At 31.6% G+C, this 22,542-nt stretch overlaps 1 protein-coding gene across 5 annotated transcripts; it reads right to left on the bottom strand.

Annotated features, from left to right (window-relative positions):
- Positions 1–1,352: 1,352 nt before the first annotated feature.
- Positions 1,353–21,585, bottom strand: gprs (speckle type BTB/POZ protein). Of its 5 annotated transcripts, none has more exons than XM_085195037.1 (9): positions 21,340–21,585; positions 13,595–13,788; positions 12,454–12,589; positions 11,929–11,967; positions 11,090–11,207; positions 5,858–6,015; positions 4,826–4,957; positions 4,295–4,477; positions 1,353–4,066 (listed from the first exon to the last, which is right to left on the bottom strand). In XM_085195037.1, exons 2-9 carry the CDS (start codon positions 13,780–13,782, stop codon positions 3,902–3,904), a joined length of 1,119 nt encoding a protein of 372 aa, XP_085051163.1. In that variant the 5' UTR covers positions 13,783–13,788; positions 21,340–21,585; the 3' UTR covers positions 1,353–3,901. The 5 variants fall into 5 exon arrangements, with proteins under 5 accessions (XP_085051163.1, XP_085051161.1, XP_085051162.1 ...); XM_085195035.1 differs by lacking the exon at positions 21,340–21,585 and adding an exon at positions 15,692–15,834; XM_085195038.1 differs by lacking the exon at positions 21,340–21,585 and adding an exon at positions 15,692–15,834 and having other exon boundaries at positions 3,895–4,062.
- Between the last annotated feature and the right edge of the window lie 957 nt (positions 21,586–22,542).

Genomic DNA, 22,542 nt, shown 5'->3' with positions numbered 1-22,542 from the left:
AGCACTTTAGCAAGCACTCAATAGTATGTGCTTTACTGCTATCGAGGAAAGTGCACATTATTTTTAATACCCATACATACCTTATATGTGTATATTTAAGTATATTAAAGTTCAGGAAAAAGATACAGAAGCGACGCTGTCATATTTGTCTTGTCAAATTATTATAAATCTATAATTATTTGATTCCGTTTGCTCTACTCTATATTTGGTTGATTGTTTTTGTTCTTAGTTTGTTTAATAGATGTGCGTTTTCATTGCAATGAATGATTTTTATGTTAACTAAATCTAATCTAAATAATAAGTGCTTAGTTTAATGATCATATAATAATTAAGAATACGTGTAATTCAGATTCTTAAATGTTATTACATAATCACTTAGTAAAAAAGCGCGTCGTTGACTTCCGCCATTCAACACGCAATTCCTCCAGAATTCGGGAGACAATGGGGAACGGAGTGACTTAACACGAGATATTCTCTGCCTACCCTGCTGTGTGCGGGATACAGCGTGAAGCTGATTTGTGTTTGTTACTTAGTATCAGTCGGTCTACTAATAAATAAATGCGTGCAAAAAACTTCCAAAAAAGCCTTTTTTCAGTTAGACCTGCATAATAATAATTTTCTAATTTTCTTTAATATATTTTATTCTATCTGTATCTCTTTTCAATGACGTACTCGTAAATATTAATATAAAAAGAGTTACCTTGTCGTTGCTAACTTGTTTACAGAGTAAAATATACATAAAATTGCTTCAACCGTGGAGTGGAAAACTGTGTAATGTCGCTGTTACGTTATTGATTTATAGTTTTATATGAATTTTTGAATAATGGTGCCATATCAGTGCATTTTTATGATAACTTATATAGAATAACTTATGAAAAGTTATTTATATGTAAGTCCATATGATATTTATTGTTCCTAAAAAAACGTATTGTTCATGTAATAAAGTTTAAAATATAAATAATATAGTTGTTTTCGCTTCTTTCTAATGTTTTTGAGTAGCCACTTATTTCCTACATCATATAGGTCAATGCACCTTTCACTTCTGAATTATGATTAATTATATAGATGGGTTAATTTTAACAGTCAGACAGAAAACTTAAACTTAAATATAAATATGTTCCTTAGTGGGAATCGAACCCATGAACATAAACTATACAGTCAGTTACTTTTCAACAGCGCCATGTCGCTATACAGCTGAATAATTAATAGTTCGAATTAAAAAAATATTTTGTGTGGAATAGTCAGTTTATCGAGGAAGGCTATATTAGAATGCATCTTACATAAAATTTAGTTATTGTCATTTGGACTAAGCAGAATTTTAGTCCAAAATTTTATAAAATAACACACTAAAATAACCGCTTTTTAATACTTTATTTACATAATATAGTTAGAAAAAAAAACAATAATTCATACAGTTACTTTAGAATAATCCAGTCAAGACACCAACACATGCATTAACATTATACATACGTTATTTATTAACATCTACAAATCCGTATATGAAAAAAGTTTGGGCTATTTCGTTTATGGACTTGCATAACTTTAAACAACATTGCACAAAAATTATCAAAATTCTTAATATAATAAATTATGATTAGATTAATATAATAATACATAATAGTAATAGTGAAATTTTGCAGACTTATATAAAAATTGGTTAACATGGACTTGAATGGACTTCCTTAAAAACTAAGGACAGTAAACATTGTATTGAAATTTAATAATAGAACAAAATATAATACCAAAAGTATACAAAAAAGTAAAAAATGATTTGCAATATTTGTATAATATTTAACTTTTTTAACATAGTATCTAATGTAAATTTTCATTTATTCTATGTCTCTCTTATAATAGGACGTCAATTTCTTAAATAAAAACTTTCTGAATTTACGACAGTTTCTTATTTCAATACTATCAGGAAAGAATAAAACAAAATACTAAAATAATCAAAATAAAGACTATTACTTCCAAACGGTGGACTAAACAATTATTGATCAAGAGATTTATTAGGTGCTACTGTAAGAGTACGGATATAACCTCCAAATTGTTATACCGGTAACATTTTGGGATGTATGAATATTAAAAGATATACGATTAACATTGAATTTTTCATTGCTGAAATATTAAATCAAGCCTATATGAATATTCTCGAAGAATTGTGAAAATACATATGTGAAGCACATACTCCCACCAATTTGTATTTTATATACAGCTTATAAAAATATTTTAACATCAGACACTTGTATAACATCAAAAATACACTTAATACGACCAATCATTGGTATAAAATTACTTTATGACTAGAAAGAACTAATGTTAGGACAAGTCTTTGTGAGGGATTAAGAACAGATCTGTGAAACAGGCACATTCAATATCAAATAATCCACTATCGTACAAAATATATCATTTTGTATACGATAGAATCGAAAACATCACTTACAGCTAACTTTGTAACAACATCAACCTTATAAATGACCACACTAAAGTATACATGTACTTAATGTCATTCACAATTTTTTAGATTATATTAGGTGAGCAGATGCATTGAAGAAACGTACAACAAAAACGGACCACATATTTTGTTAATTTTCCAATTCGTTATTCGTTATTTCCAATTAATTGGAAAATTTTCAAAAATTTTTTTGGAACATTGGATTAACGCTGTTTTATTCATTATATCAACATCATTAATAAAATTTGCATCTACTCTCCACACTATCCATTTAAAACGAAGTAAATAATCGTTTGCTATTTAACAACTATAATCAATCTATATTATGAATGTCATTAGTAATGCCATTTAAAATATTCAAGAAAGAAACATTAATTAGTACATTTTATCATATCAACAATACATTTTAATTTCAAAAGGACCTGCCCTTAAGTTTCATAAGATTAGAAAGTTGTTTCGATTGCAGCCTAGCGTGAAAAACATTTTGTTCATGGTATCTTCCATGCCTAACTAAACTAAGCTAGCTTTACTAGAATTTGGAGAAAAGCGCGCATTTTCCTCGAGTACTCCATCACCGGGCTTCGGCCGCGCTTAGAGGAGGTACTCTCATTGTTCTGGTCTATCAAAGGATGTGTTTGGAGTGCTTTCCACTTTTTTCAAAACAATTTTGAAAGCAAATGTATGCTTCGGAGATACAGAAGCAGGACGAGGGGTTTCTGGAGATCGCGGTGGAGGATCTGGATGCATTTCCGAACGTGTTCGAGTTCGTTTTGGAGGATTTCCTATTACTGGTGCTGATGATGGTTCCTTTGGTCGTTGAGGAGAAATTCGACTTGGAGATAAGTGTCCAGGGGAAGGTTCTGGAGTTACGTTTGGTATCATTAATGGCGGAAGATTCGCGCAAGGTGACCCACGAGAGCCTCGCCGTTCTTTCAAACTCAATGGTGGTGGAGATGATTCAGGTGGATCATCTTCGGCAGCCGCCACTACTACGACTGGTTCAGGCCTTTGTATTACCACTCTGGGTTCAGTGTTATCCGAAGTTATGGATCTTCTAAAATAATTAAGACCATTTTCAATTTCCGCTAGTGCTCTGCGAACGAAAGGAAAGCTCTCCGATATCTCTGAAGCGGACTTTCTTACTGGAAATTCAGTTTCACTATCACGTTTTCTAGGTCTACAGCGTTCAAAAGTGGGATCTCCAGACGCTGCCACCGTCTCAGAAACCTGCCTCGTCAGAGCTGCATGTTTTATAGAATCCGATTTAGAACGAGGTTCACGTGTTTTCGGTGTTGGAGAGCGTCGATCACCGAACTTCTTACTAGCAGCGCGCTTTATAGAGGAGAAAAGGCCGAGTTTTTCAGGAGGCTTATCCGGTATAGGTGCGGTAGGTGCAGTGGAAGGTCCGGGGACGGGATCAGGCGCGGGACGGGGGATGTTCCCCTCGCGTTAGTTGTGCCGAGAGTCTGATGATGGACCATCGCTAGATCCGGTCGAGGAGAGAGTAGTGTTAGAGCCGTAGGGGTCAAGCGAGGATTGGACAGACATGGAGCGGCCAGCGCGCCGGATTCGCGCCGGAGAGAGCTTGCCTGGATCTACGCTGGCCGGGTCTGCCTGCAACAATAGTGTTTTCAGCACTCCACTATATATGATTTATAATATGTAAATTGGAATTTCATTGATGCTTATGAACTTTTTTGATTCTACGTGGATAACATTTTTGATTTTTACAAATTTTACTACAAATTCATTAATAACAAAACCAAAAAAAGTTCTGATAGTGTGATAATTCCATATATTAAACTTAATAACTAAAAAAACAAGCAACTAAGCGCTACGAACCTGATAAGCCAATGCGTTCATGATAATAGAATATGGCACCAATCCCAGAGGATGTACCTCTCTCATCAATACGTTGGCAGGAATCTTATGAAATTGGATATATTCCAAGAAATTTCCAATTATATCCTTCAGAGATATGTTTTGATTAGTATCGCAACACTTCTTACTCCACATCAAAGCAGCCTGTAATTAATATTCAGTAACTATTATAAATATTATTAAATTATTTTCCCGCTAAAATAAATAAATAATATACTAATCAAAAATATGAAACGAAAGCGTCTTCATGGGAACGGAGTGTCTTGGCATTAGGTTCCCTAGGTTTCCTCCGCCTATTCTGATATGTGCGGGATACACCGTGAAGCTTAAAAAAAATAGATATGTCCCACCCGTCTACCAATAGCAACGTTATTTTGTAGCCACTTTAAAGTTATATTACTTTCATCTTCTTATTTCCAAAGTAATTTAGTGTAGTTTGGAATGTCTCTAAGAAATTTCGTTTTAAACTTCATAAAATATATCCCTCCTTACCTGAAACTTAGTAAACTCATCAGCACGAAGTTCGTCTCGAGCTAATATGAGTCTTACGACATGTTGAGGCAATAAAGTAAATGAACCCAGATTTAGAACTTCATTGCCATGCTCGTCTACAAACTCCAGAACCTAAAAAAGAAAAATAATCAACGACTTCAATATTTTTTATTCAAATCTATTGTGAGTTGAGTGGTGGAACTCTACGCCACGCTTTACCTCATTACCAAATTGAGGAAATGAAAATATTAAAAATTTCGTTCCCCCAATTCAGAATCGAACCGACACCCGTCGCCTTTACTAAGTTAGCACGCTTGTGTGTCACGATGGACATAAGCATATAAAAATTATTCCTAAATTTATTAATTATTAGTGGTATATTCTATAAATGGTTAACAACTCAAAATTTTCATATAAATTGAAAATTTCCATAAACAGCGAACGAATACTTAATACTGAGTTTATTGTAATTAGATTTCGATACATTTCACACGCATTTGGAATTTCATTTATATCGTTCAGCTATATGATACAAAATTAATTCAATAATTTAAAATGTAAAATAAGTTATATTAAGTTCATAATAGCATGTTTTAATGATAACAAGTTATAAAATAAAATAAGCACGCGCGACCCTGCAATAAATGAAATAATAAAAGTACTCCATTTATATTGCCAGTGAGGCCAACCGCAGCATAGGGGCACAAGTATGTGATTGGCACCTCCAGAATTCGATGGAAAGTGGAGAACGTGTCTAAATGGGAACGGAGGTTCTTAACACTGTGCCCCCAGGTTCCCTCTTAGGTAGAGGGATGTGGATACAACGGTAAGCTAAACAAAAATATATTTTTCTAATCATTATTAATATAAATAATAGGTATATATTGAGCTTCAAATCGTAGTAGTAGTACAAAATACATATATAAGCAATCCATACGAGTGGGATTCGAACCTACAATCATCGTGTGACGGTTCACGGACAATCAGACGTTTTAAATAGCACTGCTATAATACATTTTAACTTTAAATTACCTTTTGCACTAAAGACTTAGTACACTTATACTGTATATATCTTTCGGCGGATGCTAGAAGAGCGCAAACAGTATCAACAGTGATACAGCATTGCACAAAACCGGCGCACGCGCGACGTAGCTCATCCAAACCGTAGTAGTCAGCTGCATTCATTACACCTGGAAAATTAAGATTAAAAAATTTTAATAAGAGATTAAAGTGAGGCCAGGGTAAGCGCGACAGGTTGTGGGATCGATTCTCACTCGAGGAAATGAAATTTTAATGTTTTTATTTCTTCCCATGCTAATGAAGAAAGTTGCCACGTAGAATCTCGAAAAAAAATTAACTTTCGTTATTTTTTAACTAATATAAAAATTAAGTTAATATAATAGTTAATGACTTAGAATGTAAGAGTATGTTGTAATTAGATTTTATAACAATCATTAAAAATAGATAAATCTTCAATATTACAAATCAATAAATCTTTTAAGTAATAATAAAATAAGTCTTATAAAGAATGAAATGTAGAAAAATTCTAAAGCAAAAATGCATCCACTATAACTAACTTTAGCGGCAAGTAAATTGAGTTACGGCGATGTAATTAGTTCAGAAAGGATGCCGGTAGAAAGGAATGCTAAACTTTATTAGGCACGAGACCACGTAAGTGCATTCATTATTGCATAACTCGATATGGCGAAGTACCTTCAATTTAGTTTGTTACAAGATTGTATTATAATTATTATGTAAAATATAAAGGAAAGACCAGTCGTGGCGCAGACGCACAAAGTGTGACTGTAATACCGATCGATGGGTTCGATCCCCACTCGAGGAGATGAAATATTTATTTACGCTTATATTTCCATTTCTCCGCTCTAGTGTTGTAGAGTTCTGCCACTCAACAGAATGCCTCCAGAAGTCGGTGGAAAGTGGGGAAAGGAGTGTCTCAATACCTAATATTGAATGTTCCCTCTGCCTATCCTGCTGAGTGCGGGATATAGCGTGAAGCTAATTAAATTTTAAAATATTAAGGTCATTGTGACACGGTTGGACGTAGTTTTATTTAATATTTAAATAATTTTTATTTCCCGCCCTTGACAGGACAATGATGGCATTGACTTTACACATACAGCCTTGAATTCAGACTGAAAATCCAGAACTGAGTATTTTAAGTGTCGGGAAAATAATATTCAATTGACGCTGATGACGTATGTAATGAAAAATGCCAAAAAAAATATTTACACGACCGACTAAAGTACCTTATTAAAACCTATGCCGTCTATTTTATTTTTAAATATACCAGTAATAGTAAAATAAACATGTCATGGAGCACTAGGATTATGCTTGTCGAAGCCATAAGAATTCCAAATCCACTTTATAATTAACTTATAGAATAGAATTTCACCGCTCTGCCAAGACAAATGCGATTTTCATTCACTCTACAAGAAATATCTTGAAATTGGAGATTCATCTACACTATCTAACTATCTAAAACGTGAAGCTGAAAAAATATTAAGATATACAAGTATATATTATATATATTTTTAATCTTAAAGTAAATTGCTAAACGTATTCATAAATTAAAAGCAAATTTAGTCACGACGATGGTTATTAAATATAATATTAAATTTTATCTATTATATATTTAATATCCGATGAAACTCGAGAATCCAATTAACGAAGTTAATAATTTTTTTCCCCTTATCTGATAGAATATCATAAACGGGCGAATTTGTAATAAAATATTATCTTTCACTGATAAAATGAAATTGTTATAGACATTTGTGCGGCTTAACGGAATCCTTTATAATATTAATTAAAGCTTACCTTTCTTCTGAATATAGTTTCTTGGTTTATTTTATTCGGATTATTTGATAAAAGAATTCCTAATCAGCGCTAGGTAAAAAAAATTGGCAGAAAGTAGATAATTGTCATTAGTATTATTTTTATTTATCTTCTCACTGTACCTCACACATATCAGGGTAGAAAGAGAACACCTGGGAACTTAGTGTTAAAACATTCCGTTCCTCATTCAAAGACTTTCCACCGAAATCTTGAGCCATTGCATGTTGAATAGCAGAACAAACAAATAAAAATATTAAAATATTTCATTCCATATAGTGTGAATCGAACCCACAACCGTTCCGTTGATAGTCGTGCCACCGCATCAAGACAGGCTCAAAGTTAGCTAAACTTTACATTTTCTATTCCATGAAGTTATCTAAGCGTGCATATCTATCCATACCTATATTATAAATTCGAAAGTAACTCTGTCTGTCTGTCTGTCTGTCTGTCTGTCTTTTACGCAATCAGGGCCAATCCGCTAATTTAATTGTGATAAAATACTCATAAGGTGGAAAAAAATATCCTATGTTCATCCCGAGACCCTCAAGAGGTGCTTGAGGGTCTCGGGATGAACATAGGATATTTTTTTTTCTCATATTTGTATTATTTTCGATATATACCAATATATTAAAACACTTATTAATTTGACAGGCAATTTATTCCGCCATGTTAATAACAACCGTCGTTGCTAAGCAACGATTTGCAAAGTTTGTTGTTAGAAAACGTCACCCAAAATGAGCTTACTTAACGCATCTCTCTATTGAAAACTGAAAATAATTTCATAAATATATTTAATAAATATTCGTATACTTCAAGCGGGCGTAGCCGCGTTCGGGTCCACTAGTACTAATATAATAAAGCGGAAGAGTTTGTTTGTTTGTTTGAACGCTAAGATCTCTGGATCTACTGGTCCGATTTACTTTGTTTTTGTTTTGTATGAAAACTGCATTCTTCAGAAGTGCTATAGGCTTATATAACATTACATTACACATATATACTAATATATTTTAAAGTAGTTTCTAATTTGACATGCAATTTATTCTGCCATCTTAATAACAACCGTCGAGTCGCTACGCGACCGTTTGACCGCGACATTTTGATATTCATCCTTATGAAAATAAATATAATAGTCACTTTTGAGCATTTCATCTAGATTGAAATTATAGTTTATTGTATAACATTCTAATAAATAATTAAAGAGATGTCACTGATTCGAAATGAATCAAGCAGGCGTAGCCGCGTCCGGGTCCACTAGTTCAAGATAAATATAGCATTTTACATCATTACACGCATCCTAGGTACCAGTGTAACCCAGCATCTCGACATCAAACAATTTCGTCCCTAATCGATCTTGCTTAGTTCGAGCATTTAATCTGCCTAAGTGCTAACGAAGTTAGATAATCCAATACGTTGCAAGCTAAATGAATTTCGTCTCTGATGTACGTTGGTATCGGATTTATAGGTGTACCTAGACCGACTATTTACAATATTAGATTATACTGGTAGGACTATTGATTTAGTTACTTTGAAGTCATTTCAGTGGTATTGGTATATATATTTACAACGGAGTGTCTAACACTAGGTTCCCTCTGCCTACGCAGGAAGCTGATATACTAAAGAAAAAACTGTCATTAGATTTGCTTATTGAAGTGTTATTTACATAAATGTGTTAGTTGCTCTAGTTCAAAGCTCTAAATCTAAGGTTCTGTTAAATAAATCAGAAATAAGACCATAAGATCACAATTGAGCCGCATTGTTTTCGCATAAAACTTGTGGACTAATAACACTCACTTAGTCATAAAAAATATGCTGACCTCTAAAATAGATAAAAAAGGATGAAATTAGTAGCTCTTTACAAGCTCTTTAATTTGATAGTTTTAGTATTCCCCAAACAAAGGAAATATTGAGTAATAATTGTTAAAACATTTTTAACTATAATATTCAAATTCGAATTTTGTATAATCAGGCATAAGCTATACCTCTCAGCAACACAAAGACCACAAGCAAGCCTGATGAAAACTATAATCTTAAACTTATAATGAATTCGACCCAACAGAGTTTACACCTTCATCAAAATCAACATTACATTTAACGATCGGTCTTCAGAAAGATTAAGTTCGTACTTCGATTGAGAATTCCTTGGGTTTAACGCTTAAAATATCTTTATTAGGAAACATTATATAGGCAATATCATTTCGTTTGTACTATAAAGGTTCCATACCTATCGCACCCTCTCTTGTCATTAAATATAAAATTGAATCTGTATCTCTCTTTTTATCTTGTGAAATGACTGAAAACGGAATTAGATTAAAACTGTTAAAGTTGAAAGCCGAAAAGAAAATTTGATATTGATTTTATTTTTAGATAGATACCAGAAAAATGGGACTTATTTGAATTTGATATCAGTTTGTCCTGTGACGGCTGTTATCTTTTTTCATGGTTGTTATCTATTAACCTTCTCATTGGTAGCATGATGACCTTTGTTTGATACATTGGCGGTTCTATTTGTGGATGAAACTGACTTTTGTTTTCAGTGACATGATGCGACATATCAATACATCCCGTAAAAGTTTATTCGAAAAAAGGCTTTTTGAGAGGTTTGTGAAATCAAAAATGTAAATATTTTTATTAATTAATGTAAATAATAATTCACAAATGATACTTCAATTAAAGGAATTTCTTCAATGAAAGGCATTCAAGGCATTTAAAAAAAGATCTATAATTAATAGAGACATATTTATTTGCATTGAATTATATTACTAACTTGAAACAAATCAGTCTAAAGTTTTATAAAAATAAACGCTAGGAAACTTCATTTCATTCTATTATAACTTTGAATCCATTGATTAGGAACTTTTCCGAGCTTGAAACTGCGTAAAAGTCTTTTGAATTTAGTTAGCTAGCAACTAACTAGCTCTTTGCACACTCGGAAAATTCATGTCATATTATTTTTTCCAATTTATACGTAATACTTAACAAAAAATTTCTTTGTGATATGAAAAAAATATGTTAATAAATATACTAAAGAGGTCAGTCACTATATCAAAGGGGTCAATGATAATATAATTAATTTAAAGAATAATATTATTCGTATTTTCAAATTTTATATTGATCATATTTTTTATTGTTAGGGCAATTGAATTTTCCACAACCTTCTTGAAATGAATCTGTGACTACCCAAAGCCGATGATATTATAAACCTACATAAAAAAACACAGTCTCTAAGCACATATTTGAAATTCATAAGCCAACAACTTTCACCTACCATTAATACTTCCGTTTCTCGTAAACACTCCCCTGTAATATTCCAATAATTGATATTACGTTTATTTGCTTCAGCAAATTGATTCCACGATTGCGTTCTATTGAACATCTTTTTATCTACATAACGGGAAATAATAAATTACTTACCAAGCAAAGTTCTAGGTTGCAGAGTTACACACCCTGTATGGATGTATTCGATAAGCTGACGAAATACATCAGGCTCAAACTCTTCTATAATAAGTGTCTGATGCTGCTGGGAGGAAGGCTGTTACAACAAATGTTAAAACAATATTAGTTGGGAATCAATATTCGAGGTAAAAATTTGATGATAAATTTGAAAATGTATAAAAATATACAACAAAATCCAAATAATTTTTATACAAAATAATTGAAAATATGTGTAGTAAGAATTATGAGTGTATATTGTATTGTAAAATAACAAACATGTACAATATAAATAAGCACAGTATGAAAAATATACATTTTTAAAATAATACAATAGTACAATGAATAAGCTGAAATGGGAAATTTGTAGGGTCACTTTATAGAATAAGAGAAAACAATAAACTGTGACAATTTCATATTTCATTATCAACATCAAGTCGAAGTATTTATAAAGCGTGTAATTTTCAATAGTATGACAATTTTTGTGCTGAAATTATAAATTAAGCACCAAAATTTAATTACATGCTACGAGTGCTAAATATTAAAATTATAATTATTGAAATTTACAATTTAAAATGATCTATTAAAAAAAATAACCATTTAAAAATTAAAAAATATTAAATAACCTGTTTTATCATATACAGGGTTACATTTAAGAACTAAAACCACAATAATCATGCAGCATTAAAGTAATATACTCAAAATATATAACAATTTCAAATAGTTTTTTATCAATATGTACTACGCTAGTGTGTAAAATGTACAAATTATTATTAACAGATGTAAAAACTTCTCCTACAACACCGTCAATTTTGATTTACCTCTTGAATTGGGGCCAATTGCTGCGCGAAAGTTGATCTCTGCATTGCACATGATGAAAATAGAACTAGTTAAAATTTTAAATCTCTTACAGAATTAGCTTAAGCAAGAGATGTCCAGATCCAGAAACCAATGGAAAAGAGATGTTATCTAGGAAATTGGCGATTTCAAAACAACAATGACTGAATGAATGTATAAGATAAATTAAATTATTTTAGTTCTGTATAGTTTGGTATAAGTTTTAATATAAATAAATTTTTAATATATTTTTTAGGTATACCTATATTTTTCAGGGATACCCTACTTTTGGACGTATGTATTTTATTGCTAGGCAAGGAGACACTATACGAGTATATCCTTCTCAAATTTATGTGCTCCTATAAATCATTGACGCGTAATTCATAATATATCGGGTGTATACCCAATTTTGTAGGCGAATGCTTTTGGTATAAATTGAAACATGATATTAGTTTATCTTAACATGTAGATGAATGTTCATTTGAATTAACTGATTACTTAAACTTTACCTGTTGGGCGGCGTTTTGAAGATTTAGCAGAGGTTCAGATGATCTCTTCAAGAACAGTCTTAATTTATTCTCTCGTGGAGCCGGTTCCTTCTTTCTTTGAGGACTCGGTGCTTGATAGAGCATTTTTTGAAAAACTCTGAAAAATCTCAACTTATAAGACATTACAAGAAAAGCATCACCTTTAAGGTGTTTGAATTTCGTGATTTTCGCTATAATGCCAATAGCAAAATTAAAAATCTTTTATGGTATGAAAAATCATATAAACCTATATAAATATGTACATTATACTTAACCATGTGTACTGAGAAAGGAAAATCTAAATTATACTATACTACCTATATTCACAGGTAAAACACAAAGTGAAGCAAATATAAATCCGCGTTCAAAGGAAAACGTTTGAACGTATCTTAAAATGTTTAACCTTTAAACACTCGAGTAAAAGGCGTTGAAATGTTCTAGATATTATGAACTCTTTACTCTCGAAGCGTAGGCGAATTACTAGTACTTTTCCACATGTGAAAAACATTTTAATTTTCCTGGTCTGTTACCTGGTCTGTTGTATGCGATAACGTTTTAAGTATTATGAGATGTAGGTCGAGGTATGAAGTTTATGAGTGTGATATATAAATATAAACAAAGCTTTACTATATAAAGCTATAGTTATAACAAAATTTTGGGAATGAGTAAAATATGTCAAATATTGTAGAACAGAATTATTTTTTATTCGGTATTAAAAAAGCGATTACGTAACGTCTCTATTATATTTATTACCTAAAACGATTTCGTCTTACTACTGAGAAATAATGTCAGTTACGTACATTCATTTGTTTACTACACTCAATAAGTTACGTAAAGGAAGCTTAGCTCCAAGTGATGAATTAAAAGCTGGATTAAAAAATCCCTAGTTGGAGGATTGGTGGCTTTTGGCCATTATTTCCAGAATAGACAGGAAGTAGAAAAAAGTGTTTAACCACAAAATTCTCATAGTATAGGTACCTCAAAGAAGTAAAAGAGGCGTAAAGTAAAAAAACATATAAAGTCTATTCTAGATAGTTTTGGTTATCGTTCATCATTAGATGTTCAAAATTTTTGCCTGATGTAAATAAATAAGTTAAACAGTTAATTATTGTTATCAACATACCTGCTCCTAGCTGCTAAAACAGCTTTGACAGCACACACTGGTTCCCTAGTATCTCCAACTAGGAAAGTGACATCACATAGTTCCGGCATTGACGCAAGGAACTTCATATCCTCAGCGAGTCCTGATTTATTCTCGAATGTGCTGAGGTCAGGCTCCGCCTCCATTGCAACTAGCGCTCCGCTTCTCATTGACGACTAAAACAAAATATATTTTTGAAATTTCCTTTAAGTACAAATGTATGGAAGACATTCAAGTCTTTTTGTCTGTCCGTTTGTGCGCTGTAATCTCAGAAACCAATTTCAATGCCAATGACTAAATCAATTTCAATGCAGTTTTCATAATTGTATTTTGGTAAAATTAGTTAAACATTTAGTGTTAAAGAAATTACTATATTACTTTCGCTACATATTTAAAATGATAATGTTATTAGAAAACGAAAGTTATTCAATTCAAATTAGTAAATAAATAATAAAATAGTTCAAGCGGGCAGAGCAGCAAGCTAGTCCCTAGTTTTAAAAAAAATAATTGACTTTGACTTATTTAAAGATATCAATGTTGCCCCTGGCTTTCGACACTATTCTTGGACTTGTAGAATCAATAGTTATATTCTAAGACATAGGCTAGATAAGGCAATGTGCTACTTGTTAAATACCAACAGTGTTAACTATAAATATAGGAAAAAAAAATTTTATTATTATTTTTGATTTAACGTGATAACATGTGTTCTTTAAATGAAATATAATACATATGGGTATTATTTTTATCAATATAGCTAAAATTATATATGCTAGACGCAATCGGGGTGCAGTTGCTATATGCGGGATACAGCATAAGGCTGAAAAATACATATGATACGTGAAAATTATGGCAACATTTTTATATTTTGACCTTTTCATTTATCATGTATTATACAAAGTATTTCTTTCACTATCCATTTTATTTCCTCTTTGTGTTACGATTAAAGCCTTAAACAATATCGAAGCGTTGTTCATGCTTTTCGAATCGTGCTGGTTAATAATTTCGTTCTTTTGTTTTACTGATGATTAAAAGACTCTTCATTATTTTTAATTCTACGCTTTGTTACACTTTACGAGAACAGGACGAAGGAGCCTAGTGCTATGACACTCCGTTATTCAATTTTCGACACATTTTCTAAACATTGCTTGTTGGGGCAGTGGTGGAAATTAGTATTGCTTATGACTTTCAACAGCTTTTACTTAAATTATACAAATGATATATTTGGTTTTGAGTTCTATACAGAATATTTTTTTAGTCTCAATGTTTCTACATGAACGAAAAGTGGAAAACAAAACAAATATAATAATTATATAATAAAGTTCCTATTTGCTCCTTGTCATATAATAGAGTAAGAAAATAAAAAAATAAACACTACTATTATTTCATATTCTTAAAAAAATTCACTCGTTGATAGCAAAATATCGAATAAAAAAGAAAAAAACAAAATATAAATAATAGTAAAACAGTTTCATATATAAAAAAATATAAAAAAACAATTTTTGAATGGACAGTGTCGAACGAAATATACAGGCACTATTGTACCAGTAATTGGATGTCGGAACGTCGTTTGACTGCTCTACAAAGCTGTTACCTACATTCATATTAAAATTAAATGTAACTACTTTAGCATTGCAAATTTTGCAGTATAAAATGATTTCAGTTTCAGAGGCCGTCATGGCATAGCGGCTCAACGTTTGACTGTGAACGTGGCAGCCCTGGGTTCGATATTCCGATTCAGGGAAATTAATTATTCTCTTCAACCTGCTGACAATGCAAAGCGCGACGTTGAGTTTCCTAATTCAACACGTAATGTCTCGAAAATTGAAGGCGGAGATTGGACTGTCTGAGCACTTTTCCACATTCCATCAGCCTACCCTGCTAAATGCGTAAAGTGGAAAATATTGGTAGATTTTAGAGCATATTGATACTTTTTATTATGATAAATATAACTATCACGTGGAAATCGAACCTACAATGTCATAAAATATTAATGAACTATCTGCAAAAGCCAATAATTAAAAAATCGTTTAAAAATCACAAACTATAAAAAAAATAAGTAAAAAAATAAAAAATACTCACTTCATCCAAACTGAAATGCCTAGTAATTGTTATATCCATTTTTATTTTTTAAACAAAATCTAGGTATATTTTTTGCAAACTTCTATAATTAGTCAGGAACGACCTCTCAAAGTGAGTACTCGACAGCGACTGGCATAGGAAATGGGGAAAGCTGTGTGCCGCTGTCGCGAAAATGAAATGGCACTTGGTCCAAGTGAAATGAAATACTATGAAATAAACTAAAATATGTATAAAAATAATTAATCCATGGATTTTCCATTTTTTTATTATCTACAAATTTGACATAAGGAGAAATATATTTTTTGTTGATAATTTCAGCCTCACCCCATAAAACCTAAACATTATAGTCTGTTTGCTATTTTATGCTTATTTAAAAAAAACACACTTTAGGAGGGGTGATCTTACGGTACCTTTTTGTCTAAGCAGAGTTGGTTATTTATTTTATACCCTTTTCATTAACAAATAATTATATTGATTAGAAAACATTTTGAACTTACACAATCCCCGCATCCATTGGAATCCCTTGTAAGTAATCCATCACTAACGCTATTTTAAGTCAAGAAAATAAAAAAACATATAAAAACCTAAATTAATGATAAGATACGTAACCCCAAATACCAAAAGAGAGCAATTATTAAAAGAGATTATGTAATTACAATATTTGCTTAATTTTCTACCACCAAACCATATAGCTATAAAGAGATTACTTAATTAGAATGTATAATTATAAAATATATTAAATTATAATATTATAATTATAAAGAAAAACAACCCCTTAATATTCTCACTTAATGGTACTCAACGCCGTGGTTTTTTTCGTCAAAGCGGTAATATGAAAACAATTTATTCTTCTGAGTCGGAATCGAGGTCATCGGCATAGGTATAAGAGGCGCTACGGTTATGGGTTCAATTCCCACTTGAGGAAGTAAAAAATTTAAGACGGCAAAATGCAGTATTTTCCGCCACTTACAGCTGTACGTACAGTTACCCGTTTACAGTGAGATACTGATCTACTACGACCCGACAGCCTCTAAGCATTTTGTTAAAGTATCTAAATATGTACAGGATGTAACGTGATCAACGGAGCAACGGTTATCTAAGGGTATGGAACCTTAGTACTTATCCATTGCAACCCCATGTATATCAGCAGGCCGGCAGATGTTTAGCGATTTGGAGTGGTGTGGAAGAATATCTTATATTTATACTAGCGACCCTCTTGCGGCTTCGCCCGCTTTTACTACTGGATAGTTCCAGTAGTATATTCATATAATGTATGTTTGCAAAGCACTTAAGATAATGTGAAAATTAATTAAACCCTAATGCAACCCGCATTTTCGTAGTTTCAATAAAGATTTTCCAATTGTTTTACACAGCAAGGATTTTTTAGTTAAATCTGTGCTACTAATCTTTTCAAGTACTTATTGAAATATATTTAAATGATTATTTTTAGATAGTTAAATGACAATTTTTAACACTAGAAGTGCCGAAGATTGATACCCCCCTTGAACCGCCGTCGTGACAAATTTGTCCCATTCTACTTATTATGTAGATTTTTGGTATAATACAAAAAAATATTATTAAAATAATTCGTAAAATATGTAGACCATATTTAATAATCAATTCTTATTCTTTAACAAACATAAAAGTACCAAAAAACAAAACACAAAGAAAGAATCAAATATTTCTAATACGTTCTAAGGTCGTGACAACTAACTGAATAACTCTTACAAAATTATAAGTTATTGAAATTAGTTAATATTATTATTAGGCCAAGTAATGCATTAATATATTCTTCATCAGTGATACATCACAGATGATTTATAACATTGCGTGGTAATGCCTCCAGAATTCGGCGGAAAATGCCATCGGAGTGCAGTGCAGCACTAGGTTCCCAGGTTCCCTCTACCTACCCTACAATTGCCCACATTTGGTATCAAGTGTTTTCCTAAAATTCAAGCCTAGCTTAGTCATCCTTTCATCTGATACCTCACTTGGACTAGCGGCAAAATTTAGTGTTGACACCAATTTTACCCCACTTTTAAGGCTATTATTTTTTAAGATTTATGCATAAATGTATAGTTTTCAGATTTTTTCCTATACTAGTACTACACGTAGATGCTAGCTGCCAAATTTCATAATTCTAAGTTAACTGAAAGTACCTTATTAATTTGATTCCCTTTATAGTGTCAAAATACATGTTTTTTACTATATAAATGGTCATATCTTTTTTTAAGGGCGCTTTTTCAGGAAATCAAGAGACTGTAGATCGTCATATAGTTGATATTCATATACTCATATGAATATCAACTCGATTTCTCCAAGCATTCCTGAGATAAAGGCACAGACAGACGGATGGACAAAAAAATGATCTTATACGGGTTTTTATTTCCTTAAAAGCTACAGAACCCTAAAAACTTAGGCATTGACTGCTAAACCTACTATTCAATTTTTTTCCGCCCCCGCATTGCCCTTTCCCCTCCACCTCGTCCCCGAGGCATGAAAATATGTCAAATTATACCCTCAAATAATAAAATAATAATGGCGGGACAAAAATGACCCAGCGGCAGTTCTAGGTATATCTCATTTTTTTTCAAAAAGTATGACTGCTATAAAATTATTTATATTTTTAATTAAATATAGGTGTAAAATTGGTAATAGTAAAAAAAAATCATCTACATAAAATAACAAATAAAAAAGTTATATACAATCAACCTTGCGTTTGGGTCAAAAATGGGACGGCGGCGCTTCTAGTGTTAAACGGAAAAAATTATAAACAAAAACCTACCTACTAATAATTACTATAAAAAATATGAAACCAAATATATCGCGCTGAAATAATACATTGAACTCCAATTATCCAATACGTGCAAACGCATCTAAATCTTCGTTGCTATAGAGGCAGGCGGGTTTTTTTTCGAGCTTGTGGTTAATGCTAAAGAGGGTATTCTGTCCCTGATGAAAAGCAAGCACTACGTGGCTGCCTGACACGTAGTGCTTGCTTTCGCAGCAAGGATTTTTTGATATTGTAACAACTTCTAAAGTACTTATTAAAATGAAAAACAGTAAAAGACAGTTTTGATCTACATTAAATGGCCAACGTAACTAATATACTTATTTATATAATAAGTGAAACTTGAGTAACATACAGCTGATATGTCAACGGCGGAATGTGTCAACAATTAAATGCGTTTTTCTGTAAAACTATTCGCAATTTTGAAATTGTGTAAAAAGCAAACTTTATCTTCGTTTAACGTAGAAATTTAATAAAGTATTTTAAAGGATAAGGATTAATACCATTATGGAAAAATATCCCTCACAATAAAAAATATATTGAAATTATTATTTTTAGACAGAAAAATGATCACTACACGTTATTCTTAAAAGATACGAATATGCCATCGCGGACTTTTTTGTAGATCTTATTAAGAGGAACAATACTCTAGTACATTTTTTTCATATATTACTTACCATTAAAGCAGCGCATGCGCGAAAGTGTCTCAACGGGTAGGACTTTATAAATATTTATCGTATTTATGTTAATTTACATAAGAATGTACAAATAATGAACTATATATAAACCTTCTACGAAAAATACTCGACCTAATGGTGAAAACCGCATCAAAATCCGTTGGGTGGTTTAGAAGAAGAAGAGTTAGAAACAACAGACAGACACGAAAAGCGACTTTATTTTATAAGATATAGGATAGGATAAGGTTGCAATTGATAGGTTGATCCATTTGATCTGTCGATCACGTTACACCTGTATAATTAACATAATTATAAACGGCGATCTTTATGAGAAGTTGAAATATATAACTTCCAACGTTCAAGTTAAAAATAAAATGTCAGTTATATTAATAATACTTTTTGCGTGGGAGATTCCTATTATTTTGTATAACATGTAAAGTTCTTGAGGTCTTAGTTATGTTTTATAGGAAATCAAATCTGCAATGCCCGTACTGTAAAAAAAGATTAATATATTGTAAAGTATAGTTGAATAAATATAAGAATTTTGTATCGTTCTCATTTAATATAAAACCGAGATAAATAAAAAAAGTCGTTAAAATTAATTGTATCGTTGCGCTACCGAATTCTTATCATAACGGGAGAGTATGCTACGCGTATATGCCACTTGAAAAGATATCATTACTTTTGAAATATTTCTATGAAACAAAGATACTATAAAAAATGTTTTGTCTCCAGAAAAAAAATAAAAAATAATATATTTTCTTTTGCAACGTTGGCTTATAACCGTCCTGGCCTCTCTGTCCTGTCCTTATTTATATAGGCGTCAATAAAAAAATGTACAAGCTTTTGAAATATAAAACTTTTACAAGTATTCGTAAAATTTTTCATTGCTTTAACTTTTTAAATATATATTCATATTATTTAAAGAGTCTCATTAAACTGCTTAGAAAGTTAATTAAATAGTATATTTTTTTATAAAATTCTTAACTTTGTCCATTTTTTTTAGCTTTACGCAGTATCTAGCACATAGCAGGATAAGTAGAGGGGACCTAGTGTTAAGATTCTTTGTTCTTATTAAAACACTTCCGTCCCCCACTTTCCACAGAATTCTGGAGACATTGTGTTTTGAGCGACAGGACTCTACGCTACGCTTAACCTCGTCACCTGAGCGAGGAAATTTCATTGCCTCGAGTGGAAATCGAAACCACAACCTGTCTCGTTCACAATGACACACTTGTAACCCTGCCCTCACCTCAATTATATTAAATTGAAATAAATCAAATTTCAATATACAAACAACAAGTAATTTTCGTTCTCAGCTTTTCAATTTTCCGAGAACATCAAGGACGTTTAACGCCTCGCCTCCTCCAATTTGCCCATATCGTATATCGTATAGCGAATGTAGGACAGGAGCGGCGAACCAAAAGCGCACTTAATTGTCAATATTGATTTTAGATGACTATGGCATAATACAATAGAATATTACTTCGTGTTATATTTAAATTGTAATTATATTTAAATTATATGGGGCCAGTTGTGGCGCTTGTGCCCACAAGCGTGTTACTGTAACGCGACGGTTGTGGATTCGATCCTCTTTCGAGTTCACTCGGTCCTAGCACTAGGTTTTCCCTCTTCTCTGCTATATACGGGATACAGCGTGAAGCTGAAAAAAAATAAATAAATAGCGTGATTTGTTAATATTCTGTATAAGCCATTTTCTGGCCTATTTAATGTTGTTATGTATGTAGATACGACGACGACAATTATTCCAATATATAATGAACATGTCGTTTGATCGAATTTAGGCAAAGGAAAGCAGTTATCAATGATATAAAAAATAGTTTACCAAGCTCCGTCTATAATGTTTTTGATCAATTTCTGTAAAAAATAACAGAATATTGCTTAATGATTTCTTGTAGGTATTTACAATGACTTTTAGAAAAAATATATATTTTATTTTATATTTTATATAGATAATAACATTTTTACAACTTATTAAAAAAGTAGGTAAAATTTAAACGCCATCACAACCATGACCTTTTAATCCAAAATTCCTTCAGCATTCCTTTTTATTTACCGATGCACCGTCTACGCTTCTCCCACGCACACCGTCTGGAGTAACACCCACGTACAGTGACTACCATTTAAGGTTATAAACTTAAAGTAAACATAAAACCTACCTGTTGATGATCCACTTAAATTCCTTTTAAATATTAACACACCCTATCAAATAATATGCAGAAAAGAATACACTGAGAATTAGTTAAAAAATTGGTACAAATTGTTATTATAATCTTTCTTATAATTTAATCACTCAACTAACTGGTTTTTGTGTTGGATTTAAACTATTTAATATATAAAAAATGAACTAAACTTATTATTTAAGCTTGACAGATTCTATCTATGCTATTAGAGTCGTACACAGCGTGGTAGTAGATCGCATGCGTGTAACCTGCGCATGCGTGCGAAGGCCATCAATATGCCTGACAGAAGGTCGGCATCCTCAATGGGTGAAGGAGAAATTATGAATGGAGAAATGTATCGAGTGTTTATATATGCCCTTGGAAAATCTTTGTATGAATGGTTGCAAGCTTTAAGTTTTAATTATGAAAGTTAAAACTTAAAGCTTAAAACTTAAAATTCCTACATGAATATGTAGGAATTTTTGAGTAACTTCTAGTGTTGGATATCTTATCAGGTTTTATTAAGTGATAATGATAGTTTACATCACTATTTGTTTATCACTAAGATGGTTTTTTTAAATTTATTCTTTAACTTATCAGAATTTAAATTACGATATAAATATTTTTTTTTTCTTTAGAAGGGTTAAATAGTAAATTAATGTATTAAAAAATATTTTCACATATAAGCTAAATAATTAAATTTAATTTCAAATTCCAAAATTTACGGATCATTTTAATTCATACTCAAAACGATAAAAAAAATATGTAATCTTTCTTATATTCATAAAATATCAGGTAATAAATAATGGTAACTAAAATTCTATTGATATGTAATAATGTAAAAATAATAATTATAATAACAAAATTACTGCTGCGCCATCTATGCTCAGAAATAAGAACTTTTGCTGAAACAGAAAAGCTAATTTTCGGAGCTTTTCTGTTTCAGTAAAAGTTCTTAACTTTCAGTGTTCATGAGGTACGCTAGTTTTACGAAAGATGGCATTGTTCAAAGAAAATATATTCGAAAACTCTTCCGTTACCGAGTTACTAACAGACAGCGCACAGACGAAACTACTGGACTTGGAATGATGAAATTTGATCGATATGTTATATTAGGTAGTAGAACTATTTATATAGGATAGGGCCAGCATTGGAGCAAAGCTATAAGACCATTTCTCGAAATCTCTTTCTCAATAGTCG

Source organism: Heliconius melpomene, chromosome 12, assembly GCF_056956725.1.
Source record: "Heliconius melpomene rosina isolate 202511_hmr_F chromosome 12, ASM5695672v1, whole genome shotgun sequence".
Lineage (NCBI taxonomy): Eukaryota > Metazoa > Arthropoda > Insecta > Lepidoptera > Nymphalidae > Heliconius > Heliconius melpomene.
Note: the sequence above shows the minus strand (reverse complement) of the source record. Positions and strands in the feature narration are given on the sequence as shown.